The sequence below is a fragment of the Trichosurus vulpecula genome, chromosome 4, assembly GCF_011100635.1.
Source record: "Trichosurus vulpecula isolate mTriVul1 chromosome 4, mTriVul1.pri, whole genome shotgun sequence".
Lineage (NCBI taxonomy): Eukaryota > Metazoa > Chordata > Mammalia > Diprotodontia > Phalangeridae > Trichosurus > Trichosurus vulpecula.
In genome coordinates this window covers 429,974,061-429,986,868 of record NC_050576.1, presented here as the reverse complement: position 1 = coordinate 429,986,868, position 12,808 = coordinate 429,974,061, and the positions used below count along the sequence as shown (strand labels likewise).

The 12,808-nt window shown below is 44.2% G+C and overlaps 1 protein-coding gene across 1 annotated transcript; it reads left to right on the top strand.

The window, feature by feature from the left end:
* Positions 1–4,277: 4,277 nt before the first annotated feature.
* LOC118847381 (cyclin-A2-like) lies at positions 4,278–7,076 on the top strand. The gene is given in 2 exon segments (XM_036755827.1): positions 4,278–4,475; positions 5,763–7,076. Coding segments are annotated over 2 exon segments (1,512 nt in total).
* The last annotated feature ends 5,732 nt before the right edge of the window (positions 7,077–12,808 follow it).

Here is a 12,808-nt window from a genome sequence, read left to right as displayed (position 1 = left end):
CTCCAATCGTCCAGGTGGGAAGTAATGAGGGTTAAAAGTGTTAGGGTGGTAGCCACGTGGGTGAAGAGAAGTTATTGCGTAGGAGCACATGAATCCTGGGCCTTCTGTTGCCCTTGTGCCCATGGTGCAAATCATGAAGGGAGGAAACAATGGTGGCTGACAGAGCCAACCCAACTGGTCACCATGTTGCTCAGAAATCTGGGGATTTAAAACTTCTCCTTTGCCCTGGGCACCACCTTTAACAGGCCAGGCTGGACAGGAGCTGACCATAGCTAGAGAGTGTTTAGAAGCATTGTGCTTCTTCATTCACTGAAGGATGGCTTCAAGAATTGAGGGCTGTTGGGCTAGATTCTTCCTGAGTTCCCTCCAGCTTTAAGTCCCATGAATCTCTTACTGGGGCCAAATTACCAGGACTCTGAGTCTGCTCTTAAGAAAGCATCTTAACCTGAGGAGGCCAGCGTGCAGCTGAGGTCCAACCTAAACTGGATCATACAGGTTGTCTCAAGGGCTAGGATGGTGGGCAGCCCTCCCTTGCTTCCCAAGCTCAGATTTTCTCTTCCTGGCTCTGCACCTCACCCTGCTGGGAGCCAATTATAATAATACTAATAGTTGGAATTTATCTGGCATGTTTATCACAAAAGTTTACAAAAGCATTTTACTTACTCATTGGAACCTCATAACAACCCTGGGAAGTAGGTGCTATTGTTATAATACCTATTTTACAGATAAAGAAACTGAGTCACAGAGTCATAAGATTCCCAGTAGCATCTGGTCCAGCCTGTACCTTTTCACAACAAGAATCCTTTCCACAGCAGGGTTTACAAGTGGTCATCCAGCCTGTTACGGAATAGTGCATCCCATGAGGGCAACAAACCCACCACCACCCCAGGCAGCCATTCCATTTTTCAATGACTCTGATAATGAAGAATTTTTTCCTGACATTGCATCTAAATCTGACTCTCTGTTGTTCCTCATTCTTGTTTATTAGATTGGGAAACTTAGTTTGACAGAAGCTAAGTGACTTTCCCCAGGTGGAAGACAGGTGGCAGAGGAAAGATTTCAAGCCAGGTCCTCTGCCTCCTTCAGCACTCTCATCACTATAGCATGCTGCTTCCTGCTGCTCATCTCTAGGTTTAAATTGAGTAATATCATGTAACCTTCAACATTTTGGCTTCTTTAATAAAGGAAAGGGACAAGGAATTGACTTTTCATTAATTCATCCATTCATGGAGGATTTACTAAACGGCTAATGTGTGCCCAGCATTGTACAGAATGTTGGGGATATAAGACAAAGATAAATCATTCTTTGACTTGAAGGAGTTTAAGGTCTGTGGTAGAGAGGGAGGTGGGGTCCATGTCCACATTGACATTTAATGAGCCTGTGGTGCATGCCCAGATCACATGTGGGAGATACCAGGTCTCCTGTCTCATGAAAGCAGATCCCCAACATTTCTCCTGTGGATGCCTCCATCTTGGGCAGTCTGGACATAGGGCAAAGCCCCGTAACACTAGTAAATACAAAATATGTGCGGGTCAAAATGGAGCGATCGAGAAAGTACTAACAACTGGGGAACAAGGAAAAGCTTCTGTAGGGGTGACATGAAATCACTTTTGAAGGGAGCAGTTCTGAAGGGGAAGGTGATAGGAGGGTAGATTCCATGCATATGGCATGGCAGCCCATCCATGAGTTTAGGGTCAGAGTCAGAGTCAGAAGTAGAGTCAGAGCTGGCATTAGAGTCAGAATTAGGGTTAGGGTTAGAGCAAGATGGAATATTATGGGTGAGAACTTTCCAGAAGACCTGACTGGCTGAAATAGAATCCATGAAGGGACTAAGGTATATAAAGTATGGCACAATAGACTAGAGCCAGACTGTAAAGACATTTGGAGTCTGCATTTTATCCAAGAGGCAATAGGGAGCCACCACAGCTTCTTGAGTGAGGGAGTGATTTAGTCTGACTTGGGCTTTAAGAATTTCACTTTGTCAGCTGGTCAGGTGGATGAAAGATGGGACTGAGGTGAGATTGGAGAGCAAAGATGAGGTTGCTACAATTGTCCAGGTGAGAGCTAATGAGGGATTGAGCTGGAGTGCTGTCTGTGAGGAGGGATAGAGTGTAGGATCCTAGATTTAAAGCCAGAAGGCATCTCACAGGCCATCTAGTGCACCCCCCCCCCCCATTTTACAGGGGGGGAAACAGGCTTAGAAGGTAAGTGACTTGCTCAATATCACCCAAGTGATCTTGGCAGAACTAAGATTTTTATAAGACTCAGGGACTGATGGCAGAGGCAGGGGGAGCAGGGAGAGGAAGAGGGAAGAGTTGAGGATTGCCCCAAGGGACCTAGACCTCACCCGAAAGCCCTGACCTACTTAAGTGTTGAAAGCCTAGGCCACGTTTGGGTGTCCAGGCACTTTCAGCATTCGTGGTGTGGACACGCCAAATCAATCAAGTTCTCCAGAAGTGTACACCTGCTCTTCCACCTGGCCATGCACTTGGCCAAATATGACTTTGGAGCATATGTGGTGACGAATAGGGAATGGAACAGACCTCCATGAATGGACCATAGGTTTGCTGAGGTTCTGGCCTTCAATAAAATAAATTGTGCTAGAGACCCAGATTAGCCTCAATGTTTACTAGCCTTTGGCTATCTGAGTCCGGAAAGCCTTGCCTAAGCAGGAGAGGGGCAAGATCAAAGCGGAGTGGGTGTCTATTAGTTTTTCTCAGAGAGTTAATGCATAATAACTCATTTGTGTCATGGCTTCACTTGAGAACATCAAACAAGCCTGATGCCAAATTGACTAACCAGAGTCAATGTGTGGAGGGGAACTGACCCTGAACTGGGTGTCAGGAGGCTTGCCTATCATGGCTTGTGTGACCCTGGGCAAGTCACTGACCTTTCTGGGCCTCCTCTAAGGTCCCTTCTAGGTGGGGTGGGGGAGTGAGCAGAGGAAGAGGAAGGGAAGAAGAAGAACAAAGTAAAAAGTGCATGGCAGAGAATAAAAGAACACTTATAAGGAAGCAAAGAAAAGATGGACAGCTCTGAACACAATGAGTAGTATTTATTATATAGGCTTTCTTGAAATGGAAATTTCTTGTTGTAAATTTTGAATCTCTCTTATGTTCTGCTGTGCACATGGCATGCTTTCCCCCACCCCTTTTCTTATTTTGTATTTCAGTTTAAGTATTTAAGTTCATGATGTGTTTCCTTTTCTTTTCTTCTTATGCATTTAAGTTTTTATGTTTATATTTAAAATACATTAAAAAAATAAGATCCCTTCTGGGGCTAGGATCTGGTTACAGGGAATCTTCTGAGGGCATGGCCACAACACAGTTTGATCTGATGGCTTGCTTCCATAGCAGAAATGGGCCCTTCCAATCACACCCAATGTTTTTCCCTTAAATCACTCATGACCTCTCCCTTTGGCTACTGCATTAGCCTCTTCACTGGCCTCCCTGCCTCAAGTCTCACCCCTTTCCAATCCCTCTTCCATGTGGCTGCCAAATTAATTTCCTAAAATACAAGTATGATCATGCCACATTTCTGCTCAAGAAGGTCTAGGCTCAAGCAGAAGTGAGTTCCCCAGCTTTTGGCCCTCTCTCACCAGCTTTCTTCCTCCAGCTCCAATAGCTTCCTGCTCTGTAACCATGACAGAGCAGGCCATCTCCTTCACCAAGGACTTCCTGGCTGGTGGCATCTCCAAGACTGTGGTGGCCCCATCAGAGAGTTAAACAACTATTGCAGCATGCAAGTGAACAAATTGCTTCAGATTAGCAGTACAATGGCATGATGGATGGTGTAGCCCAAATTCCAAGGAAACAAGGGGTTCTTTCCTTCTAGCGGGATCACTTAGCAAATGTCATCAGATATTTCCCCACCCAGGCCCTTAACTTTGCCTTTAAGGATAAGTAAAAGCAGGTGTTTTGGGGAGGAGCAGACAAGCACACATAGTTTGGGAGGTGTTTTGCTGGCAGTCTTGCTTCTGGCAGTGCAGCTGGAGCCACTTCTCTCTCCTTTTTCTACCCCTTGGATTTTACAAGAACCCACTCGTCCGCTGATGTTGGAAAATCTGGCACTGAGAGAATTCAAAGGCCTGGGAGACTGCCTTGTGAAAATCACCAATCTGATGGAATTCGTGGCTTGTATCAAGGTTTCAATGTCTCAGCATGGGGTGTCATCATCCATAGAGCTTACTTACTTTGGAATCTATGATACAGCAAAAGGTGTGCTCCCACATTCGAAGAATACTCATATTCTGATAAGTTGGAAGCTTGCGCAATCAATGACTGCTGTAGCAGCTGTGGTCTCCTATCCCTCTGATACAATAAGGAGGCAAATGATGATGCAGTCTGCGCGAAAAGGAGTTGGTATCATGTACACTGGGACAATTGACTTCTGGAAGAAGACTGCTAAAGATGAAGGTGGCAAAGCTTTCTTCAAGGGTGCCTTGTCCAATGTTCTTAGATGTGCCATCAGTGGCGTGAGTATATGATGAAGTAATTGACACAAAAAGACACAAACTTGGGGCTAGGTGAGTCGTACAGTCTGGCTATAGACTGATTTTAGTGGGGACGATGACAATCTTTTACACAGGTTAATTGCTGAGTCATCCTGACTTCTCAGAAAAGTACAATGAAGTAATGAATTAATATAGCAAAAGTTTTTTGTCTCCTTGTTCCTGGGAATGGACACTATTTTCCCTCAATATTAACCAAATAGAAACATTTCTGTTCTTTTCCATGCGGGTAACAGCTGCAAAGGTGGTTTTTCTCTGCTACATCTTCTTATCCTTAGATAGTGTTTGCCTCGCATAGACCTATCCTCAATTGACCCTGCCTTGCAGAGGTCTAAGAAGCCTAAACACTAACCAGGATATAAGTGGCTCCCCACATCTCCCCCTTTTGATTCTGTAAATTCAAGTGGCTTGAATATAGCTTTCATTATCCTAAGGACACAAGGTAGACAAAAATTTACTATGGCCAAACACAGCGTATAAGGTAGTGTATGGAAAATAGTCAAAAATACATTATTAAATGGGTTAAGTTTTTTGAAAGTATTGCTAATTGTTTTTGCTACCCCCTCTGGATCAATATCAGGAAGAGGGGCGTTTTACTATTTCAGAATTCCAATCAATCCTTCCTTTTTCTTTTGTAGACACCTCACCATCATAGATACATCTGAATTTTTCCCCTTAACCATCACCCCTTTAAGTAAATATGGGAAGGATTGATCAACACATTGATAAATCAAAGGTAGAAGTCCCCTTTATGAATGTAGATACAGAGACTCAAAAGGAATAAAAATGCAATTGTCTCTTTAAGATTCAAAAAGTCCTTTCTTATACAGCTGTATGGCAGGGAGCATTGCCAATGAAGTCCTCTGGTCCTTGGTATTTGTTCCAGTCATCTCCAGGGCAGCATCTCAGCATTTTCTTCTTCTTCTTGTCTTCTTGTAAGAACCAGCTTTCTGTCCATTCACCTATAATAGTGATCTCAGCACAATTTTAAATTATCATTTCTAATCCTTATAACCTTGATCATTTTTACAAACTCAAAATTGGAACCGTAGCCAACTGTCATATTTAAGAAATTTACATCAGGATTTTCAATAGTGGTGGCCGCTTGAACTGTGGCGAAGGGAGCCCGGGGCCGCGGCCTGGGCAGTAGCGGGACCCGCGGCTGCTGCTGCTTCCCTCGTCCGAGCGGGCCTGTGTGTGGCCCAGAGCCTCTGCAGCACCTGGAGCTGAGCGCGGGGCCGGGCCCAGCAGGCCGGCCATGCTGGGCCACCTGCAGAGCCGCAGCTCCCCAGGCTGCCCCGGGTAGCCACCCCCAACGAGAACCACGAGAACGTGCACCCAGACGAGCGCAGCAGCCTCAAGCCCGCCCAGACACGCACCGTGCTGGGTGTGCTGTGGGCCAACGTGCAGGCCCCAGGCCCTGGACACAGCCTGGGCCCGGCGGCCACCTTGGTGCTGCAAAAGTCCAAGAGCCGCAAGGTGGCTGTGCCCCTCCACAATGTCCAGGTCCAGGAGGAGCAGGCTCCCATCCCTCCCTGGAACGCCACCAGCAAGCAGCCGGCTTTTACCATTCACGGGGATGAGCCCGAGGCGGACAATGGCAAGAAGCCCCCCGGCCCTAGGAAGGAGGACTCGGAGGACTCGGTGCTGGGCTTCCACTCAGCCGTGTCCCTGCAGGACGCCAGGAAGCCTCTGGTATCCCTCAACTACCTGATGGACGGCAGCTTTGAATCTCCCCTTACTATGGACATGTCAGTGGTACTGGAACTGGAAGAAAAGCCACCAAATGTCAACGAAGTCCCCGACTGCCATGAAGACATCTATCCGTACCTTAGGGAAATGGAGGTTAAGTGTAAGCCCAAGGTGGGCTACATGAAGAAGCAGCCCGACATTACCAACAGCATGCAAGCCATCCTGGTGGACTGGCTGGTGGAGGTGGGGGAGGAGTATAAGCTCCGGAATGAGACTGTGAACTACACTGATAGGTTCCTGTCCTCCATGTTGGTGCTTTGGGGGAAGCTTCAGCTGGTTGGGACTGCTGCCATGCTCCTGGCCTCAAAGTTTGAAGAGATCTACCCTCCAGAAGTGGCAGAGTTCGTGTACATCACAGATGACATGCACACCAAGAAGCCGGTCCTGAGAATGGAGCACCTGGTGCTCAAAGTGCTGGCCTTCGACCTGGCTGCACCAACACTCAACCAGTTTCTCACTCAGTATTTCCTACATCAGCAGCATGCCAATTCTAAAGTGGAAAGTTTAGCGATATTTCTGGGAGAGCTGAGTTTAATTGATGCTGACCCATACCTGAAATACTTACCATCAGTTACTGCAGGAGCTGCCTTTCGTATAGACCTGTACACGATCACTGGCAAAAGCTGGCCTGAGTCATTAACCCAACAAACAGGATACACCTTGGAAAGTCTTAAACCATGTCTAATGGACCTCCACCAGACCTACCTCAGGGCACCGCAGCATGTGCAGCAGTCTATATGAGAAAAATACAAGACAGCAAAGTACCGTGGTGTATCCCTCATCAACCCTCCAGAGACACTAAACTTAAAGTGAGTGAGAGACTGGGAGCTGTAACTCCAGCCCAAGCTGTGCTGTACAGTTTTTATTGTGGGCCCAGGTTTCTTCACAAAGAATCACTTCACAAAGGACAAGTTGTGGTCTATTACAGATTACGAAGTACTTTTTTTGATTTTTATGATTTTAAATGTAAATCTTTTCTTTGTGCTGCATATTTAGCTGCAGATGTAAGTGGTGTTGTTTATGCATAGTGAGTATTAATCAAGACCGTACTTTAGGATAAGAATTTGGCGGCCTCGATGGTTTGCCTCTAACAAGTGAAAACTGAGGTCAGAACCTGGCTCACTCGCGGGAGTGTTTGGACATGAACGGTGTGGTGCAGGAGAGCCCAGTAGAAGTATTTTCCAGGATAAAGTTTAGAACATTGGCAGCCCTCCCTGTCTTGGCTATTATCTGTTTTCCTAAGATTGGAGTGGCTCGGGAGAGCATCAGCACCTGAACTCACTTGGACAGACTCCTCCATGGCGGGGGGACTTTGGTGTTTGGGTAGAGAATGGTGTTTCTGGAGTGAGTCCCTGCAGGTGGGCTGTGCGTGTGCCATCTGTCAGTGCTGGGGCTCTATCTCACCTGCTGCCCTCGTGGTGTAAGACAGAATGAGATTTTAAACAGAAACCATGTGTAGCGCTTCTTCTTGATGATGCCTGCCACCCGTGGACCCCAACAACCCAGAGGGAGCTGCTGATGGGCAGAAAGGCCTTTCCCAGGCTGGTCCCTACACATGGAAATGCCTAAGCCTTTTTTGCAGGCTTAGTGATGTTGACAAAGCCAAACAGAAGGGAGGAAACTCCAAGTCATCCTTCCTATTACTAATGGATTGGATAGCTAGCAACAAGCAGGACACAGGGCCTGACTACGAATTAGTGTGTGTGAGAGAAACAGGCTCCATTTTTTGGGTAAAGAAATATTCTAAGAGATTAAGTGATGACTCAGAGGCCCCACTCCAGGGAGGTCTCCTGGGCCACAGCTCTATCCGGCTAGACCATGCTGCCTGCCTCTCTGGGCCTTCCCCTCAACTGTCTGCAATCACAAGTAGGTTCAACCTCTCAAATTAATCCAATGACACGAGATATTTTCTAGATATTTTATTTCAAATCAAGAAAAAATACGTGTAAAAATACGCAACAGTCCTAAATGTACTTTCCAATAGTGTATTTTGGAAGCTTTAGTTAGCAGGCTTCTTTTTCTTCTTTCTAATGGCTTTTTTTACTTAAGACTTTGTCCTGTTTGGAGTTGGCCTATATTCTGCAAACAAATAAAATCAAAGCCTAAAACACGCATCTCAGATTATGGACACATATTTGTAGAAGTTTCCTTTAGTAGATGTTCACTCAAGCAAAAATAACATTTAGTGAGAAGAGAAGAGGGTTAGGGTTAGAGGCCTCTGCTCTGCAGGGTGGGAGGCTTGGAAGACAGACTGGTGCTTCTTCCAGGCCTCTCTGAGAAGTGCATCTCTGTGTCAACAGAGCAGGAACAAATCATGGCCTGAGATAATCGCTAGTATTGGCAGACCCCACCTAGACTTCACACTCGACAGAGGAAAATTATTCGCCTTTAAATAATGATGGAAAAATCTTTGGTCAGGGCCACAGGCTACCATATGACTTTACATCAGGCAAGGCTGTCTTCCCCATTCCAAGCACCCTGCTCTGAACCTGTCAGGTACAACAAAGCTCTCTCCTTCTGATCTTCATATGCTTTTGTCATATGGTACACATTTTAAGAAGGCCCAGACAGCCTTTCCTGAACAATTCATTATAATCAGTATGAAAAGGAATCTTTGGCCATCTGCTGAGATTAAAGTGAGGTTTATACTTCTGCCTATGCATTTAAAAACCCTACATTTGGAGAAGAGATATTGAAACATAGTATCAAGAGTTGAATTATCATTTCCATTAACATTAATAACTGTTGAAATAAATCCGAAATCCTTCGGTTACCTTGTTTTGTTTGGATTTTCTCCTGGTTCTAAAATAATGATTTCATCTTCTTCACTATCTGACAGAACTATAGGAGTATCTTTAAGAAACATAAAAAAACACATGTTAAATTAGGCAAAAATGTACAGACAAGATAATGCTATAGTTTCTATCACTAGGTAAACTTAATATATTTTTGTTTTAATAAAAGTGTAATTCAGAATAACTGCAAGCCCCCAAAAGGTTCAGCTGCTGAGTCAATGTCAGTAGATGGCTATCATTAGAGGACACTGGGTGAAGGCCAACTCTACCATGTTGTATTTTATTTCCTGTAAGGGGCTTTATGTACATAGCAGGTCTGAAATAAATGTTTTCTGTATGGATTATTCAAAAGCTGTAATATATAGATTTCATTAAATGGATTACTGAAAAAAAAAGATATTCACATCAGAAGCCAGTGTCTTACACTTTACATTCATCCATTATTAATTTCCTCACCAGGAGGATGAGATGTCACTTAAGGAATTAATAACAGGCTTTGGTGTATACATAAAGACATTAATTAGTTAATTTTTAGTACAATGCATATAGAATCTTAACCTTTTAGTCATGCCATGTTTCTTTGATGGTATTTACAAAATAAACCACAAAACACTCTTCTTTTTAGCATTAGTAATTGTAGCAAAATTTTAGACAAGAAAAGAAAGTATATACTGGGAATACTGGGAAACTCAAAGTGTCTCTTCTTCAGACCTATGCATTTTCTAAATTTGCCTTAGTACCAACTAGCTTAATAAATGTCTTATCTTAAACATCAAATTAGGAGTAACACATTTCACTTAAATCTAAGGGGAAAAAATTCCCGTTTTCTTTCTTATCTGTCTTCACATTCCAAATTTGGCCAGAATTGGACTGAAGGGAGAAAGAAAGCATTTTCTTATTTCAACAACTTTAACATGTATTTTAATTTTTTGCAGTACCAAATAACAAAATAACATTCTCACATTGCTTAAGGACCATTTCCAAAGCAAGCCCTAAGTGGCTCACATGCATTTCCACTCTTGTTCATAAAGGTTTACTAAGTTGGTGCAAAATTCCTTAAGTAAAACAAGTCCCAGAGTATTATAATAAACAAAATTTCTAGTTATTGCAGAATTCTTAGATTTCATAAAGTTTTAGTCAAAAAGGTGTTGTAATGGAATCTCACACTGATAGCAGTAAGAGACTGATAACAGGAAAAATACTACTGCTCCTAGAATCATTTTAAACAAAGGGAACATCTTAAGCTGAGTCTTAAGCAGTTTGCATAAATTTCTGCACATGTTCTAGTTCCAGATAAAAATAATATTAGATTGCCTAGTAAAATAACACAAAAGAGCTCATATCTTATACTGACTACTTGCTCTGATCACAGAAATTTGCTATAGAAGGAAAAGGCAGGGACATGTGACATACCCAATATGATAGGATAAAACATCCCTGCTTTGTTTAAACTCAGATATACTTACAGTTTTTCAATCATGCAGTATCTGTTCCATGACTAAACTCAGGAATAGTCAGGTGGGAAACATTCCTTTCCAAAAGAGCACAATGGGGAAATTGATCCAGGAGGATCCCATCCTAGGTTGAGGCTAAGATTGTCCCCTTGGCTTTTTTCAAATGCAGACCTCCACCTGTTAACAATACAGGATCGTATTCCTTCTGAGTAGCTTGTGGGATTTCTCTCAGATATGGATTTAATGCAGATAACTATGCCCAAATTCAAACTCAAAACAAAATTAGTTATGTTCCCAAGTGCCTTTTACCTTAAACAGCAAGTCTCACTAATCACAGTTTAGAGCCAGATACAGTTGCTTTTACTTCCATGGAGCTGCAATAAGCAATAAAGATTGGGCTTACCAAGCATAGAGGCTTTTCTCCTCTTCCCACAGTTACAGAGTTGGGTTGTGGACTCAGGGGTGACCAAGTCAGGGATTTTGGAAAGGGGATTAAGGACCAGGGAAGCTGTAGAGTCCAGCACCTAAATTTAAGGTCCTAGGAGTCATGGAGGAGGATTCCTGAGGAACCTTTGCTTCCTACTAGAGGTTGCTGGGTTTTGGGAAACTTGGAGCAAAAATTCCAGGTTCTGGTGGTGTGGGAGCAAGGATTTGGGGGCTTGAGAGGAGAGGTTCCTCTGCTTGCCTAGAGGTGTGGGCTTCAGGGTGCTCAGGGGTCCAGGGCTGTTGTCAGTGGGGTATTAGAGGGCCAGGGAGATTACATTGTGTACAAAATGTGTGGTATATAAATAGGATGTTATTTTTGACGATAAAGTTGTTGTAAAGTAGAGGACAGGGATTAGAGCTTTTGTTGTGACTTGTATTTTAATTTTTGCAGTTTCAATGTTATTATAATTTAATTTTTATTGAGATTTTTAGGCAAAAAAACCCTATCAAAATAAAGGGCCTAAAAATAAGAAAAAGCAGCTAGTAAACGAGGCAATTATTTTGAAAGGAGCCAACTCTCTATTGTATATTCGCAGCTGAATCCCTCTTTAAACTTTCCAAGTAGCAAACTTTAGGAAAATGACAGCAAGCTAGAAATATATATCTATTGAGATAATTCCTATTCTTAGAAGTATTTTTGGGGTGGAGCCAAGATGGTGGCAGGAAAGTAGGGACTAGCATGAGCTCCCTTGCTGAGTCCCTCCAAAAACCTATAAAAATGGCTCTGAACCAATTCTAGAACTGCAGAACCCACAAAACAGCAGAGGGAAGCAGAGCTCCAGCCCAGGACAGCCTGGATGGTCTCTGGGTGAGGTCTATCCCACATGGAGCTGGGAGCTAGGAGCTGGGAGTGGAGTGGAGCAGAGCCCAGTGTGAGCAGCGCGGACCAACCAGACCAGGAGCCGGGCGGAGCATGACCTAGCACCCTGAATCAGTGAGCTGCGGCAGTTACCAGACATGTCAACCCACAAACACCAAAGACAGTGGAGAAGGTTAGTGGGAAAAGCTGCGGGACTGGAAAGAGTTCGCGGTTGGGCTACCGGCCTCGGGGGCAGCGGAGGCGGGGCAGCTACAGCTGCAGTTGCTTCCAGCCCCAGGCCCACCTGGTGGGAGGAATTAAGTGGTGGATCAGAGCAGGAGTGCACAGCCTGCTGAAGATTGAAGCCCAGTCCGGGTTGGGGGTTCTTGGGGAAGGAGTAGTGCTGGTGTGGCAGAGCTGGCACATCCCCCTCTCCCCCCAAATGTGGAACATAGAACTCTCTAGTCTACAAGCAGTCATACCCCGCTGAAAAACTCAAGGGTCAAGTTAGTTGGTTGGGAATATGGCCAGGCAGCGAAAACGCACCCAGACTCAGTCTCAGACTTTGGATTCTTTCTTTGGTGACAAAGAAGACCAAAACATACAGACAGAAAAAGTTAACAAAGTCAAAGAGCCTACAACAGAAGCCTCCAAAAGAACATGAACTGGTCCCAGGCCATGGAAGAGCTCAAAAAGGATTTGGAAAAGCAAGTTAGAGAAGTAGAGGAAAAATTGGGAAGACAAATGAGAAGGATGTGAGAAAACTATGAAAAACAAGTCAATGACTTGCTAAAGAAGACCCCCCAAAATGCTGAAACATACACTGAAGAAAACAACACCTTAAAAATAGACTAACTCAAATGGCAAAAGAAAAGCCAATGAGGAGAAGAACTCCCTGAAAGGCAGAATTAGCCAAATGGAAAAGGAGGTCCAAAAGACCACTGAAGAAAATACTACCTTAAAAATGAGATTGGAGCAAGTGGAAGCTAGTGACTTTATGAGAAATCAAGA